This window comes from Buceros rhinoceros, unplaced genomic scaffold, assembly GCF_000710305.1.
Source record: "Buceros rhinoceros silvestris isolate BGI_N320 unplaced genomic scaffold, ASM71030v1 scaffold12140, whole genome shotgun sequence".
Taxonomy (NCBI): domain Eukaryota; kingdom Metazoa; phylum Chordata; class Aves; order Bucerotiformes; family Bucerotidae; genus Buceros; species Buceros rhinoceros.
The window spans coordinates 3,806-22,119 of record NW_010390212.1 but is presented as its reverse complement, the minus strand read 5'-3'; the positions used below and the strand labels follow the sequence as shown (position 1 = coordinate 22,119).

Genomic DNA, 18,314 nt, shown 5'->3' with positions numbered 1-18,314 from the left:
GGCGCTGGGGCGAGGGCGGCGCTGGGTGGAGCGCCCGGGGAATGGAGCTGCCTGGCTGATGGCAGGTGCCTTTTCTCCGCAGCCTGCTGGAGGTCTCCCTGAGCCCGGACCTGCACACGCTCAACGTGCACTGTAACCGCATCGCCAGAATCGAAGGGCTCAGCCGCCTCCGGAACCTGCAGCATTTAGATCTGTCATCAAACCAAATTCGCCGGATCGAGGGGTTGAGTTCCCTGACGAATCTGCGCACCCTAAGCTTATCCTGTAACCTGTTAACGAAAGTGGAGGGTCTGCAGTAGTTATTTCTGTCCATTAAACAGTTCGTTAACCTTTTCTAAGAGTTGTGTTCAGGCTAGCTTCGGGAAAGTAAGCGTATGGTTAAGGTTCTACAAAGTTAGTATGAACTACTAACCATGTTATTATGTAAATTTGAAAAAGATTATATAGTCTCAGTAAGCTCTATCATAGTAAAATTCCTTAATTCAGAAGGGAAAAACTTATTTTTGTATTTTGAGTGCAGTTTATTGTCGTAATGTGTAGTTATTATTTTTAAAGGCTTACTTTGCGAGTTTTGATTTGATGAAAGCAGAGCATTCATCTGAAAATCTTTTTCTTTCTCATATTGTTTAGGACTGGAAAAACTCTTTAATTTAACTACACTGAATTTGTCATATAATCGCATACACGATCTCTCTGGTAAGTGACTTTGTCGTGTGCGTAGTGCAATAAAAAGCATTTGCCTCACTTCAACTTTTTAAAAACTTGACCAAGTGTATTTTTAGCAGTTTCTAGTGGTTCGGCCAGGTGATTGAGTAACGCTACTAAATGTGGTAATTTCTGCTCCTCTGAGCTTCCAAGTTGCCAACATCAACAGTTGTTCTGAAATGGAATTTATTCTCCTGTATTTGGCAAGGCCAAGCTTGTTCACAAAGTAGTACAGTAAACATTTCAAACTTACTTCCAAAGTGAAAATTCAATAGTCTCGGAAGACATTTCCAAAAGTTTTGTATCTTTCCTTTCTTTAGGACAAAAATGCAACTTTGGATGTGATATCAAAGCTCTTTTCTAAAGAAATCTATTTGATGAAATGGTCAATTGTTAGCTTAAAATCTTAGAATTATGGAATCAAGGGATTTTGCAATAGCAAATTAAAAAGAACATTGGTAACAATTTTGTAAATGAACTGAGTTATAAAAAGGAACTGCAAGCAAATTGTTTATTTTTACAGGCTTCCTCACAGAATCTGAACTGTTTCCTTAAAGTTAGCTCTCATAACTAGCTTCAGTGTTGTCCTGTGTGGTAGTGTTCGGTAGTTAATTAATATATGTAGACAAGGATATGAAGCAAAAGCCGTTACATAATTTCCAGTTATGATGTGTTATTTACTGAATGGTTTTCCACAAGATGCCATTTGTAAATCCTACAGTCTTGGATCATAGCAGAAATCATTGTTTTGTGGTGTTTATCAAATATTCAGGATTTCAGTGTCTTCATGGAACCAACCATAAGATTAGCCATATTGACCTTCACGGCAACTGCGTAAACAATATTAATCATTTACTTCAGTGCACGAAGGGGCTGTGCTCTTTGACTAATCTGACACTGGAAAAAAATGGAAAAGCCAATCCTGTTTGTCACACAGCAGGTACGGATCTCGCGTTGGGTAGATACTTTGTGCTCGTTAGGTCAGTGATTTCCCTTAAGCTGTGAGCCAGGTTCTGAAGCTTGGAAGTTCATTTATCAACTGGCTAGCCTGCAGAAATCTAAATTCCATCAAAACTAATTTGTTTTCCGTAATTTTTTTTTCCCTGGGCATATTCTCAAAATTGTAACTTGTTGTATTCATTGATATGGCTCAGCTTTTCACGAGTAATTTTAGGTTAAGGTGGAAGATGGGACAAAGAGAGGTGGGAAGAGAAAGTATTGCAGAAATAGGAGGAAAGGAATAATAATATTAAAAGTTGGGTGGGTAAAGAATTTGGAGAATGTACATAGAGTTGTTGAACTAGAAAGAGCACAGACATAGGAAGTAAATGCTCTTCTACTGACAGAGACCACAAGGTCAGTAATGTGCTCTGTTAGCCTTTCCTCCTTTTCCCACAGCTTCAGTAAGCAGTGACAGGCTCTAAGATGCTCTGCAGTAATTGGCATTTGCATCAAAATAGTAGGCAGAAGTTTCACTAGGCAGCATGAAGACAAGTTAGGGGAATGTTTGTGGATACATCGCTTTCACTTGTGTTGCCTGGAGCTGCTGGTTTGGGTGAAGGTTTTGGGGTTAGAAAAGTTAAATTGTAGCATCCTGTTTTGGTATAGTTTTTGTTTGTTCATTTTTTTTCCTATGAAAAATGGAATGCATAATTTAAGATGACAGGGAACCTAATATACTCTAGACATCAATTAAACTTCAATTTAAATGTGGTCTTTTCCTGAAGGTTATAGAGAAACTGTTCTTCAGACATTGCCCCAGCTAAGAACTCTAGATGGAAGAAATACTTCTGGTGAACCAGTGGACGCGGCAGAAGAAAATTGTTCAGATTCGGTGTGTTTAGAAGATATTTTGGGCTGTTTTGTTTCATCTGGGTGCCCCTCATCCAGGGGTCATAGTTTGCGTGTACTGACTTTAAAATCTGTACATTTTATTTTTATATTGCATGCATCTCATTAATGTGACAAGGTTTGTCTTTCCTTTTGATAGAACTATGTTACCTTACCAGTTATGACACCACATATCGACCAGGCGTTAGCTCACTTCCGTCAGCGTACAAGAGTACCAGTACAAAGTGCCATCAGCTCCTCTACAGACCTTGTCTCATCTTCAGAACCAGAGAAGGCAGAACTTGATAAAATATACAGTGAGATGAGGATTAAAAAAATAGAAGATCAAATTTCACAGATACTGCAAAAGGTAAACTGCCTGTGACTGCAGAGAGTTTCTTTGATAAAATGAGCTGTACCTTCTGATAATGCAAAATACTTTGTACAGACTAGGGCATTTCTGCTGGTATGTATGTGCTGACTTTGTGCTAATGTGATCTTAATAATTTTGAGAAAATGGGAATAAAATAAAAGTAAGTCTTTAAAACTGAAGGTTGCACTTTGGATCATGAAAACTTTCATACTGAATAAAAAACATAGTTTATGGGACTAGAAGAACTATCTGATATTATTGTGTTCTGTTTTTTACCCTGAAGCCGTCAGTATAGTAACTGAACCACAGTGTAATATGAAATGCAGCAAAATATCTGGATTGTAGAGTTGGTGAAAATTAATTTTGCTAATAGGTTAGGGTAGTCTGATACATTTGTCAGGTGTATTTTGTAATACTTTATGGTGTACCTCTCGTGTTTTCAAAGCTTTTTTGGTTTTAAGTGCTGTATTTGTTTTTCATTTTACACAAGGCTTCTATGCATAAGGATTTTACCAAACCAGTTATTTCAAAAAGATACAACTCTGTGTTCTCTGCTGTTCTGTTGAGTTTGTCTTTAAAACAGCAAGGAGGGAAGGGATTGTTTGGAAGCAATTATTTACTTTGATATCAAAATTATTTTGTGTAAATTTTTAAAAAATAGCACCTGAAAAAGTGTTAGAAATTTTGAAATGTATAGATAAAACTTCAATTTACTCTTAGGTATCTGATACCTCAAGAAGGGAAGCTGCTCCAAATGTTCTCAAAGCTAAGAGAGACACAGATCCAACTTCTGAGAGTGAAAATGAGAGTGGGAAAGAGAACAACAAAAAGGTTGTGAAAAGAAGCAAGATCCCTACTTACCGTAGAACTACCTTGTCTACTAGGTGCCATGCTAATCATCTTAAGGACAAAATAACTGACAGGTATCCCAGTGTTTGCCATATAGAGCCAAACTGAGAGAAACTGAATATTGTCAGAGTGAACATAGTTTGACTTGAAAGTGCTAGGTTTTATCTTGCTGGAAGTGGTGGGTTGGGTGAACCAGCTCTCTTAATAATGCTCTAAAAATTATTAGCTACTGAGGCTTCACTCAGTCATTTCCCTGTATGAGCATTTTCTCTCTTTAGGTGAAAAGGAAATTGAACTGAAGATTCCAAAACAAACACTTTCAGAATTCTAATAGCTTTTATTTTCATCTTTGTTTTAAATTGTGCTGACAGAAGAATTCTCCACAGACAGAATGACTGAGTCATTAAAAAAAAAAATTCATGGTGTTAGAATTATGGTCAAAAACATAACTGTCCATATTTTGTGATGAAACTGAGGATGCCATGGTAATTGGTTTGATTTATATAGTAAATATCAGAAGTGATGAATAGATGATGATATAAATTGGCATATATTAGTCTAGTCAGCTACTCTGCTTCCACGAAATTGTTTCACATCTATGTGACCGTAAGATGTTTTTCAGATAGCATCTAGTAGTACTATGTATTTTTTTACAGCTAATAATTTGAATTTATCTGTTTGATTTATGATCTGTTTGCAAATTATTTTCTATATGGCTTAGAGTCAGCGTCTACACACAACTGTACAGTTTTGTCCTGTACAAGTGTCTGAATCCCCTGTTACTGTTTAAACTCTGCATAATCTTAAATATACCTTGATATCCTGCTGTTATAGGGAAGAGAAGAAGGGTTCCTCAAAACATCCATGCTCCAGTCAGAGAGACTCTAATCTCAGTTCATCACTGGATAATCGAGACTTGGCAGTAGTGGGAAGAAAAGCTGGAATATTAACTGGAAGACAGAGCAATAGAGAGAAAGTAGAAGAAATTAATTCAAATGCCACAGAGGAATCAACATACCGAGTATGGTTTTTTTTCATCATTTCAAGTTAAATATGAGTATGTCTTCACCTGAAGCCAAGCATATGTCTCCTGGTGAAACTTTAAAACTGGAGGTGACAAGAATAATTGCGGCTAGACAGTATCAAAATAGTGGAGTTCTTGTAGTGTCAGCTGGAAGAGAATTTATTTTATCTCACTCTTATGGGGGGTTTTGGCCTGGTTGCTTGCACTTTTCTTTGTCATCCATGAATTCCAGAAAGACAAAATACTTTGTTCTACAATTATGAACATTGTTTGTCATTTTTGGCTACTTCTGAATGTCTCCTAGTAAGTTGATGCTTACCACATTCTTGTTAAGGTGCTGATTCAAGAACTGGATCAGGAGAAAGAAAGGAGGTGGAAAGCAGAGCAAGCAGAGAAGAAATTAATACAGCATGTCAGAGAGCTACAGAAACATGCAAAAGAAGAAAAGAGTATTCAGAGTGTGGCTGTATACACCACAGACAGGTAGGGAAACAGTGCTGTAGTACAAGAGTTGTTTTGGTTGGCTTGGGGTTTTTTTTATTCAAGACAATTCCATTTACAGGCTTAAGAAATGACAACAGCTTTAAACAGTGTTGGAAAGTAATGCATCAAGAAGCAGTGCTAGAATTTCTCTGTGTTGCCTGATGAAAATCCTTTCTGCAGCTTTATTCCTGTTCTTGCCTCAAAAGTTTGTCACCTCCATTTCTAGCCATCACTTTCCAAGCAATCTAACTTTTTCTTTCAGCTCAAGCTGTAGTAGCTCTCTCACATCATACCCTCAGCTTCCATTTCCCATTCTCCCTCACCACCTGTACATACAGCATTCTTTACTTCCTGCGCAGTGCACTTGATCAAAGATGTTCCTGTAGACTGCTGTCGTCATCCTTGTAAGTTCTGGGCAGCATCTCCCCCCCCACCCCTCCAAAAAAAAAGCTGTCCCTTCTAACAAAGCATTGTTTGTTGTCAGCCAGGATTGGAAGTGGCTGGTTTGTTTGTCTTTTTCTTAACTTCATTGTATTTATCAGACGCATTTTCTTTCTTGTAAGGATGAAACAAGCCAAGTGTGCTTCCTGAGGTACCATCCATGACTGATCATTTCCCCATTTCTTTCTGTTTTAGGTTTGTTTCCCACCGTTATTTTATACAGCTTGCATAAGTGGCTTATTATGTTCCTTTGCTTTTGAGATAGATCTTATATCAAAAATCATTAGAATATTTAAGAATCTGTCAAGGTTTTCTGAAGAAAATTATTAATATACTAATTGATACTTTATATTTGACATTTGTACAAAGCAAAATGTTACTGGAATGTCATTTCCTTACAAGACCTATCTATGAGGTTGTTTCCAGCTTAGTTTCTTTTAAAATGAAGCTCCATATACTAATGCTACACCCGACTTCAGTAATATTTTACATTTTTAAAAATATTTTTACATTACAGTACTGTAAATAGTACCACTCAGCAAAGAACAAGGTACAGTGCTACAACACTTACTAATGTCTTTTTCTCAATGTGTTTGGCATCAAACTAAATATTACAATGTTTGTAATAAAACCTTATTGCATTTATTCTCAGGTTAAAGGAATTGGTATTGAAAGAGAGAGATGTTAAAGCAAGACTGCAAGCAGATGTCCAGCAGTTGAAAGGTGAAATTGAAAGACTTACTAATGATTTAAATCAGGCAAGAAATAAAGAAGTAGAACATCAGAAGGCCATGAAAGCTTTAGAAGAAACTTTATGCAAGATGGAGACACAGAGATTGCAGCAACGAACAATAGAGGTAAATATTTTTCATGAAGTAAATAACACAATGGCCACAGGATGGCTACTGTGGTCCTAGATATTAGGAAACGCTAGATTTTACAAGCCTTAAGTCAGAGTTTTCCACAATAAAAGGTAGAGGTTTTTTCCTACATAGTAGTAGTTAATAGCAAGTATCCATTTTAATTGTCAATTTATCTTTCATAAACAGAAGTATGTCAGGCAATGTGGTCTTAAGATATAGGAGAACAAGTCCTGTGTTTGTGACACTGAGAGTTGGTATCTTCTGAAAATACGCAGTAGCAAAGACAAGTTTTTTAAAACGTTGTTGAAATCAGTAAGGCTCTTACTAGTGGGATGGAAATCTGGAACTGTTTGTTTGGCTGATCTGAAGAATTAGATGCTTTTACTGGTGAACCAGAACAGTAATTGCTGAGAACTTATATCAAAGATTCTGGTTGTTTTGACGGTGGGGGTGGGGAGGTGTGGGTGGAGAGGGGGAGGGGTGGTTGGTGGCTTGGGATTTTTGGTTTTGTTTTCACAGCTGGAGAAGATAATGATGCTTTCTATATCAGAGACACTCTGTTCAGTACGCAAATATGTAAGATCAAGGTGCTGGACCAGATACTGCCACTATTTCTGAATGAATAATTAATTGGTGAATTTTCAGTGGCCAAATGCTGCATCCTCCACTATCTATTCCTATTGTTTGATGATTTTCCTATATCAGTCCATTCCTGCGTCACTGAACGCATCCACTTACAGAAATCGTATCGTAATACATCCATCCTGAAGAGTCTCTGAACTGCTAGTTTGGTGCTCTAGGATGCGTTGTTGCTCAGATACTTTGAAAGGAAGCAGAATCGGGGAGGGTACTGACAGCCAAACTGCAAGTGCCATTCAGGTTCTGGATTAGCCACCCTCCACTTCAGGCTCCTGTTTAGACACTTGACTGGCTCTTTTATTTTCGTCCTTACCCATAAATACCCTGGAGCTATTACAGATCTAGAAGTGACCTTCAGTTTAGATTAGGTATCTGCTTGTCACTCGGAAAAGTACTAAATTTAGTGATATACAGGAGAGTGTTTGTTTCTTTTTTCTTTCTTTTCCTATAAGAAAGGATGTACCTTATACAAGGTTTTTAACCCTTTAATGAGTTTGTAGAAATACATCTTCTCTTTTGATGGTAGTAACATAATTTTTATTAACTGCAAAACTTTATTAAAGGAAGATCTTTTGTTCCTGTCTTTAAGATCCTGTATCTTTAATTTTTTAAATCATGTTTCCAAGAATAATCAGGATGCTCTAGAAACTAAATTTTCTTTTTGAATGTTCAGATTTACTATACCTTTAGTCTATTTTATCAACTCTAAGATTAAGAGAAGGATTGAGATGAATGCTAAAAGTAATGATTAGGAGTAAGAATATCTCCATTAACATAACTAACATCACTTCTGCTGTTTCTGTTACATGTTCTAACTTGCAGCCTTCTGAAGTCTTGAATCTGAATTACCATTTCATGAGTAATTAAAACCCTTCGTATAAATTTTTTCATATGTAATTTTTTCATACTTGCTGAGTCTGAAAATACAGTATTGTATGTTAAAAGCTTATGATTATAAAATGGAATTATTCATAAAAGCTTGCATCAAATGGAAAAAGTGGAGTATGCCACCTGGTGTTCATCCTGAGTCTCCATTTCTCATCATTAGAAAGCAGCTCTTGTTCATTAACTTTAAACTGTAAAACTTGGAAAGATACAGATTTTTCTAGCTGGAGCATTTAAAAAAAATTCTATTTAATACATCTAAAAGTCTCGCTTGAAACTAATACAGGTATTACAGTACAAGAATAACTAAGGAAATCATTCTGCCAATAAGCTTAATCCACTTCTTCAGGACACTTTCAAGTTCTTTATAAATTAAGTGAACGTCCTTAGTTCTTTGTAACAGTTGCTTTTTTGTGTTGTAGTAAGTTAAGCTAAAACCTCTTTCTTTCACACGAGTTAGGTAAAGTAAATATAATAAAATTCCATAAAATTTTGTGAAAAACACATGGAGCATGCTGTATAAATAGTGGCCCAGGCAGACACATACAGAACTCCAATAAAGGACCTGTTCCTTCTTAGGTAAAGTAAATATAATAAAATTCCATAAAATTTTGTGAAAAACACATGGAGCATGCTGTATAAATAGTGGCCCAGGCAGACACATACAGAACTCCAGTAAAGGACCTGTTCCTTCATATCCTAGTGTAAGACAAGAAGAACAAATTACAGTTGTCAGAAAATCTTGTTCCTCTGTGCATTCTACACAGATGAAACAGGTGCAAGAAGCAGAGCTTAGAGCATCAGCAAATGAAAGAGAAGTACAGTTACTTCGAATATCCTTTCGACAACAGAAGGAGAAGGTAAAACAGCTACATGAACTTCTTATATTAAGAGAGCAAGAGCAAAGGTATGAGGTCTTCTATTTTCACAAGTTAATAGAGATGCTAGTGTTGCAAATGAGTTCCTTTTAAATGTGTTCTGCAGAGTGTGGGCATGTTTTTGTTTGGATGCTCTTTTTTTTTTTTTTTAATGGGAGAAATGGTCTTTTTAAAAATGAAGTTGATTCCCGACTCATAAGTCCATGTAGGCAACTGTGTTCTTCTAGCCTTTAATTTGATAGTTTCTTGTCTTATTATATGGCTGAACTATTTATTTTAATATTTGATCTTTAATCCAGGAATTAATCAAAATTAAAAATAAAAAATAAAATTGCATTTGAATTATTTGTCTGATAATCTGCATATACTACAAAACACAAAGTCTCCAAAAAAAGAAGTCAGCTTCTACAGTATCTTGCTTTAGGGTGGATGGGTGACTTGCCTGGCTGTTTTCCTCTTTCCTTTCAAAATTTCCTTTTTCTGTAGAATACTTGAATGGAAGTTCTATCCTGTTTATTAGCTAATATCAAATAGTGTACAAACTAAAGCAGCGCATGGTGTGTGGTATGCTAGTATATGAGGGAGGTTATTAATAAAAGAAGCTGGTTACACTTGCTAAATTTTACCAGGATAAATGTATTCAGATGCCAAGATAACTGCAAGTTTAGGTGGGAAGAATCTGATAGCTGCTTTTTAAAAACTTGCAATTATTATCTCATAAATCTTCAAAAGATGTAATGTGAAGGCCAGCAGGTACGTTTTGTGTTTGTGCTTTATAGCAGATTAACCGAATAGTCTTAAAGTACCGGGCAAGACTAACATACAACTACAGTCTCCTATTGGGATGCTTCCAGACAGGAAGGAGGCTTATCCTGGAACCCTTTAGGTACCCAGTGCTGCTGCTTTTCAAGTTTTGGGTCTGAGTGAGAGGCAGCAGTTGCTGGGTGAGGATGGAGTGACTAGAAAAGTGGGTGTGTGGTGCTTTTCCCCGATTCCAGTGTCTCTTCCAGATCTCTGTTAGCAGCAAAGCAAACAAATGCTCATTAACAGCAAAAGAGCAACTGAATGACTTCTACAAAGTTTGAAATAAAAAAGTAAGGTTATTCCTTTGGGTGTTTTAATAGTAGTCAACATGCTTTTCCTCATCCCGGGGCCGTTGTCATAGAAGTCCGAAATATGTCTTTAAAACTAAGGAATTTATCCCATTTATTATTTACTTTATCCGTTTTAATATAGACTTAAGGAAATTAATTGAAATGGCATTGTGAAATACTGCAGTTCTCATCTCATGTTTGGTAACTTCAGGAAAGAACTTGAAACCCGAGTTTCTTTAAATGGACCTGAATTTCAAGATGCTTTGTCAAAAGAAGTGGCAAAAGAGGAGCAGAGGCATGAACAGCGTGTTAAAGAATTTCAAGAGAAAATTGATACGTTAAACCAGAGGTACAGAGAGTTAGAAGATGAATTTCGTTTAGCTTTAACGATTGAAGCAAAAAGGTTTAAAGAGGTAAGACTAAAGGAACACTAAATCTCAAACTAGGTGGAGTTGTAGTGCTCTTAAATGTGTTTTAAATGTGTTGGGGTTGGGGGGTGTTTTGGGGGTTTGGTTGTTTGGGGTTTTTTCTTTTTTTTTGATCCTTAAGTTCTTTGCTCCAAGGATTCATCAAAAAATGCTGGTAGTAAGCTTTGAAATATCAATGATTAGAACATAGACACCAAATGCCAAGTCAGCACTCAAAAAACCCAGCCTTTCTATTCAGAAGTAAAAGTTAATCAAAGAAATTAGGAAACCTATCTGGTAATAATTTATTTTAAAAGACGTTGGCCTTCTATTAGAATATATTAAATTATTGTGGAAACACTCGTGGCATTTCAATAAGGTTATGGTTACATATATCTTAGTGCATTTAATAATAAAGTTCCCTGTCATTTAACTTTTCAAAACTGAATTTTGGATAGACATTTTGAAATCCATTTTCAAACCTTGCTTTACTAAATTTCTTATATAACTTAATTCTATGGCTTGTATTCACCGTGTTTTTATATGTTAAGCAAAATAAATTTTTAAATGCTTCACTTAAACTTGATTTTCTTCATTTTATATCAGTTGGATACATGAGATAAGAGGGGAAAGAAAAGATTGTTTTTCACCTTGAAATCTTTCTTTTGCAAGGAAAAAAACAGAATTACTTTCTTCTTTCCAGATTTTAATGTTAATCTTATCAATGAGATTAAATCAAGATTTAAATCAATGTTTTCATTTCCCAAGCTATAGTTTTTCTTCTCTTCTTCCCATCCACCCATGAATTATTTTTTTCAAGGGCTTGGGTTTTTTTAATTTGTAGCTGAGCAGAACAAGATTTTGAAGCATCACCAACAAACTGGTAGAAAACCAGTTTCTGATACTCACTAATTTTATATACCATTAATGACTTTCTTTATTTGAAATTCAAATGTCATTTGTGTGTATGTATACACACTTTTTCCAAATGTTAGCATTTTTCAAGACTTATCTTACACAACTTTAGGTAAAAGAGGGTTTTGAAAATGTTGCTGCTGATCTAGCTGAACATAAACGAGCCCTCTTTGAGTTTGAACAAAAGGAAAAAGAGATGGCAAGTCTGATCCAAGACCTGACAAGTATAGTGAAAGAACAGAAAGCAAAGATTGCAGAATTAACAAAATCAAATGAAGAAGCTACAGCAAACCTAAAGGTACTTGCTTCAAAACATTTCTACTACATATGATTTTTTTTGTGTGTGTGTGTAATATTTTATCTAGAAAAGTAACAATTCCATACAAGGTAGATTGACTTGAAAGATACGTGTTTCTTGTTGCATTCAAACCTGGTACTCCTCATCAGCCTTTATTCTTTCATCTTGCACTTCTATTTCTCACAAACACTGCTGGCACATAGCAAAATCTGGACTCATTCCTGTCTTCAGGAGCGCACTCCTTTGCCTTGTGATCTCTAGCAGTTGGTATATAATCAACTGGTGACTCTCAATGGGAATTTAGAAGCCTACACTAATAGCCCTGACCCTTTTTAAATGGTGGTCATTGTACATGAAGTAAAAATGAAATGGAACAAATAATCAAGTATAGTTATTAGGAGCTGAATATCTGTGAGAGTTGCCTAAAATTAGTAGAATTAGTCATTATCTACTAATTATCTGATTTTAATGTTAGATACTGTGAGCACAGTTGCTTTATCTTAAACTACTGATCACCATAATGTAATATATTATAGTACTGTGTTGTCCACAGATAATTCTTAAAAAGCTGAGGAATGTAACTTCTAAACTGTTGTGTGACCCAGGCTGTGGATGTACCCTGTCCATCGCTGTGTTAAAAATTCTGTGCCGTACTGCCCCTGCACTGCTGTTTCTGATCTCCTCCCTACATGTTGCTATTTTGGTGTCCAAAGATTGTGTTGCTTACAGAACAGGATTCTGCCAGTCACTGATGCTGCTAAAAACAGAATTAAAACATAGCTATATTAAACAGCTGTAGTCTGTAAAACAAAAAGTCGCGTGCCTAACTGAAGATAAATCTTTATCATAGGAAGTTCATTCCACCTTCTGTTTTCTTTGGTTTTTTTATCATCTTAACTTGACTTTCTCTTTTTCTGACTTCTGTCCTCATAATTCTAAACAGGTTTTTATAATGGCATTGATAATTTAAGGTGGCTATTTAGAAATCAGCTTTACAGTTGTCTGGGACTGAAGCATGTCTATTTGAAGCAAATGTTTGTGTTTCATTACTGGGAGAGATGCAGATAGAACCTTGCATGCAAGCAGACTATTCCTCAGTTAACTTAATTCGCTGTATATAAGTGTTACTTTCCTAACCACTTATACTGATCTGAAATTTTGAATTCTTGTTCTAAAGAATCTTACCATCTTTTTTCAATGTTCATTCATAGTGTCGAACTGGAGAACTTGAAACTGTTATGGAAAAGGACAAACAGAACACTGTTCAAGTTGAACTTCTGAAAAAGGAAAATGCAAAACTTATTTCCCAGCTGACAGCCCAGGAATCTGTGATTGATGGGCTAAAAATGGAAAGAAAAATATGGGGGCAGGAGTTGGCACAACAGGGTAAAATAATATGTTTTTCTTTTGCAGAAAAAATGGTGGTGTTCAATGTCATACCTTTTAACTAAACACTCCAGAATAGTTGTAATCACGACAGTGTCTCTCTGGATGCCTTGTTGATCTTACTCAGCTGTAAAGATTGTGTGCAAAAATAGACCTTCTGTAGTATACCGGCACTAAAACAGCAGTTGTGGGAGTTAGATAAACTGTATTTGCAACTATTTCCTCAAAATGTCAAATCGCCATAATGTTATACAAAGAACTTTTAAACATGAAACTGGGAAAACAAGGATTTGTAAATAGTGTTATGTAATGCTGTTTGCCTAACAGGTAAGTCTAATGTGAAAATTTCAGTATTTATCTTTAAAACAGTGTCTCTCTGGATGCCTTGTTGATCTTACTCAGCTGTAAAGATTGTGTGCAAAAATAGACCTTCCGTAGTATACCGGCACTAAAACAGCAGTTGTGGGAGTTAGATAAACTGTATTTGCAACTATTTCCTCAAAATGTCAAATCGCCATAATGTTATACAAAACTTTTAAACATAAAACTGGGAAAACAAGGATTTGTAAATAGTGTTATGTAATGCTATTTGCCTAACAGGTAAGTCTAATGTGAAAATTTCAGTATTTATCTTTAAAAAAAAAAAAAGTGATAAATACTGGGTGAAAAAAGCTTGGGCTTTTTCATTTTTCCCTGATTCACGTGACTCGGCACCACCTTGTGGATTCTTTAAGATTGGCTGGGTCGGTAAGAATTATTGTGACTTGTATCAGAAGTTTTCAAAGGATAAAATACAGAACTTCAGTTGCCGGTTTCCACTTAAGTGTTACCTACCTACTGATTGAAGCCATACAGTGTTTCCAGTGGGCAAAACTGTCATGTCTGGATTTAAGGTGGTTCTTACCTTTGCCTCCCCCACATGATGTATCTTGAAGTCATCTGTAAAATGAGTGCTGTAGTGTGAATATCCTGTTTTATCTAGGAGCTCATCTTGCTCAAGATCGGGGAAAACTGGAAGCCAAAATTGAAGTGTTAACGAATGAAATTGAGATGTTAAAAAAGCAAAAGGAACAGGACAGTGATACTATAAAAATTAAAAACAAAATAGTGGATGATCAGACAGAAACAATTAGGAGACTAAAAGAAGTAAGTGCCATTTCTGACAATTTGTGTGCTTAGTTCAAATTAAGACTTACGGTGACAGTTATTGTCAAGGCTGTAATGACAGCTGGCTCTGCACTCCTCGTTTACAACGCAGAAAGCACAGTCAGGCTGTCAGTGGCAACTGACCTCACTGAGTGCAGAAGGCGGCCTCGCGTTAACTTGGTGTATGGAGATGCTACCTCAATCTCTCATTGGACCATATTTATGTAAAGACTTGCTCCTCCTTGCCTTGCTTCAAATTGTTCTTTATAATAATTTTGAGAAAGGAAGAACTAGCATAGCATAATTCTTTCTGGGTGTAAAAAGAAAAGAAGTGGGGGCGGGGGGGGGAGTTTCCTTCAGGTCTATTTAAGGTCCTGCAGGTCATTAAAATGTAGAATTTTTTTTTTCTGTATTCTGTTCCTGTAAATCAGTATTTTAAGAACTGAGCTACTATGTACTTTAGCTCACTAATCAGAGCAAAGTTTTAAAGCATGTTATGTTAGTCGAGGTTAGATGTGTTACTCCTTAAACTATATAGTCACATAATAGGCAAATCACTGAGCTCACATTCTATGTAAAATAAGTTTTATCAGAGTTCTAAATAACTTTTTTCTTAACTTGCTTTCAAGTTCAGATTTATGTTTTGATGATTTTTTAAATTCTGACTTCCTTCAGATGGAGATTATTTAACTATCAGTTTATTAAATATTTTTCATATAATAATATGTGTAGAAGAGTAAATTTTCATGTATGCATCTCTGCTTTATTCCAGCATAGACTAATCAGATACTTTTAAAGGGTAACAATAATGTTAAAATTAAGGAAGTTTATGTATTCTAAAACATTTCTCTTCTAAAGGGCTTACAAGAAAAAGATAAACAAATCAGAAAACATCATGAAGAAAAACTGGAAGCTCAGAAATTTTTGCAAGTACAGTTGGATGAAAAAGCTGCTGAATGTGAAGAGCTAATGGAAAAATTAGAAAGGCAAAATGAAAGAAAAGAAGAATTAAAGCACCTGTTAGAAGAAAAAGAAGTAGAACTTGATGACATTAAGAATGCCCACAGGTGATACACACAATTGACGATTATTTGGGATCACAATAGTATGCAACACTGCTCTGAAGTTATTCTGTGTTCAGAGCATACTTGCTTGCTGCTCAAACCCACAGAAATGTGGAAAAATGGAAGCATTGAAAACTTCTTTCCCACTTTCCTAAGAAGTAGTATGTACATTCATTGCAAACGTGCATTTTATTTTCAGTGCGCTGAAAAAAAAGTGGCAAGGTAAAGGAGAGCTATTAAGCCAGCTGGAGGTGCAGGTTAAACAAATGAAGGAGAACTTTGATATCAAAGAGAAGAAGCTGATTGAAGAGAGAAATAGAAGTCTTCAAACTCAGAGGTGAACACCTTAATAGTTTATTTTGTGACTGCTCAGTTAGAGTTGCGCTGTTAATAAGTTCACAGAAATGTTTGATTACATGGTGAAACGTCTTACATGCGTAAGACATTTTCAAGAACCCAGAGAGCCCAGCTCACACTGCTCCGTGTGCGTAGAGGTAATTCTTGCTATACAGGTGACTGACTTCGGAACTAGCATTCAGTTATAGCGCTCGTCCTTTAAACTCTTTGGCTATTTTCTTTGAAAATAATTGGAGCCTACACTCATTCCTTCCTAGTATGCCCATTCCACCACTGTGCTCTTGGTTTACCTCTGAGAGGAAACTCCATGTCACACTTACATGACAGGGACTCTTCTACTGTCATCACGCTGGCTGGAGCCAAGCAGTGAAGATGCTTGTGCGCGTGATGCACTGTCTCACAGTCTGTGCAGGGTTTCTTTGAGCACGAGCTGGTCGGCCTTCTAGCTCGTGACTGCATGGGACAAACTGGTTGCAAATCACAGGTCAAGCCAAGCAACTCTGGCTGGTGTTTAGGCTTATGAGAGAGGCCACAGTGCTTCACTAATGTCGGTGCAGGATGATGAAGATACCTCGTGTGCTGTGTAGGAAATTGAGGACAGTTCCTAAATACTTACGGTAACACGCTAATAAATATTTCGGTCTGTGACAAACAGACTGTTGATAAGTTACCTATCGTTCTCTTCCCAAACAAGTAGCAATGGTTTTTTAATTTATTCTGTTATTCCTTTTGTACTGTCAGATTTTTTGAGCAGTTAATAGTAAGTGAGATGAAACAGAAATAAATACTCATAACCCAGAAAATAGTCAGGGACTTAAATGATGCTCAGTTATTTTGTATGCTTCGGGCATTATGGAAAAGTCTGGTAGGCTGCTGCCTGTGAAGAGGTTAGATTGTTAGTATGATTTTTACTTTGTTCTTTGGCCTCCTTTCTCTTATTTTTCTTCCTCTCAACTATTCTTAAGAAAAGATTAGCTAGTTAATAAGAACTGTATACTTAGTATGACTAAGGTTTATTTGCTTTGCATTTTTTAAATTAAACACTTTAATTAGACTTTTGCTATAATCTTAAGGAAGGTCATCTGATTAATAAATGAAAGAAAATATCTTGGTGGTAAAGTTTGAACAAAAAAAAAATCCCAAACAAAACCCAACCACCTCAGATTGTCAATAGTACTAGGTTTTTGGAAGATCAGTAGTGAAACTGAAATTTTGTCCCAGATAATTGTTTCATTTCAAAATTTTGGAGTAAATTAATTGTATAGTGGAATAACTTGTCTTGCTTTCTGTTGCTACGTATTTTAGAATTACCCCCTAAAAGCAGCATTTGCTTGGAGTCAAGGAAATGCTTCACTACTGTGAAGGAGACACTTCTGTTTCTGTGAGACATGGACTTACAGGCTGTTTACAGGATCACATAGTTCAGTTGCTGGCTTCTCAGGAAGCACAAGCATATAATAAGTAGATGCTTGAAAACGAGTGGAGTTCTTATCCACGTTGACTGTGGCAAGCCTGAATCTTTACATTCTTTGCTAGTGATTAAATGCTTCTGCTAAGAGGAATGCCAGAAGCCCTAAACACAGTGCGTACAACTAGAGCACATACTTGAGGAAACAGGACATCTTCTGATGCTAGATATTGAAATAATTGTCTTCATGCCTATGCTATTAAAACTTTATCAAAGGTAGAACTGGGCAAAGCAAAACATTCCAGTTGTTTGCTGGAGTGTGGTTTGTTTGTTTATTTTTTTAGGATTGCTGTGGAAAAGCTCCATGAAATGGATGATGCTTTTAGAAAACAACTTCAGTCAATGGTAGCAGCTCATCAGGAGGAACTATTGCAGCTGGCAGAAGAAAAGGAAAAACAAATTGAAGCAGCAAATGAAAAAGTAATTTTAATACTAAATGTGTATGTTTACTGTATTTGCACTACAACAGTGGTGCCTGGAAGTCACCTGTTTGTATCTCTGGATGGAAGCAGTCCTGGTTTAGTACTCAGTCTTTGCACACCGTCGTGAGGTTCTGTATTCAAGCCAAGTAAAGTTGCATGCTACGTAGCTGTTTTGAGTTGATAGCTAAACATTTCCTTATCTATACAGGCAAGAATAATGACTGTGACAGATAATCCATTTAGCTCACTTATGCCAGTGTTAACAGTTCTGCTCCTGTTACTGTTCCTGTCATATACCAAATTCTTCCTTAGTGTGACAACTGGTGCTTTTTCTGCGTAGCAGGTATTTTGGTTTTGATACATTACTTGCTATCTCCTAGCAAGTTAATACTTTTTTTTTTAAAGCAAAATTCTGTTACTGCATCCACTGTCAGAAGTACTGCATTGCTTATTTAAATACCACATCCCACAACATCCTAAACTACAGAGATATGGATTTGATGGGAGGGCTGTTCAGTGGATAATGAATTGGTTGGATGGTCACATCCAGAGGGTGATGGTCAATGGCTTGGTGTCCAGATGGAAGTCAATGACAAGTGGTGTCCCTCAGGGGTCCACACTGGGACCAGTGCCGTATCTTCATCAGTGACATAGACAATGGGATCAAGTGCACCCTCAGTAAGTTTGCAGATGACACCAAGCTGATGGTGCAGTTGACACACCAAAGGGATGGGACGCTATCCACAGGGACTTGGACAAGCTTGAGATGTGGGCCTGTGTAAACCTC

General features: G+C 36.4%; 1 protein-coding gene across 1 annotated transcript; it reads left to right on the top strand.

Annotated features, from left to right (window-relative positions):
- Positions 1–65: 65 nt before the first annotated feature.
- Positions 66–15,621, top strand: LRRCC1 (leucine rich repeat and coiled-coil centrosomal protein 1; the record flags this gene model as incomplete). Its single annotated transcript, XM_010136943.1, has 16 exons — positions 66–288; positions 631–696; positions 1,478–1,645; positions 2,433–2,611; positions 2,696–2,905; positions 3,629–3,831; positions 4,592–4,778; positions 5,116–5,264; positions 6,358–6,562; positions 8,860–8,999; positions 10,276–10,477; positions 11,499–11,684; positions 12,896–13,070; positions 14,053–14,216; positions 15,075–15,283; positions 15,480–15,621. Coding segments are annotated over 16 exons (2,808 nt in total), but the record flags the coding sequence as incomplete, so codon positions are not given.
- Between the last annotated feature and the right edge of the window lie 2,693 nt (positions 15,622–18,314).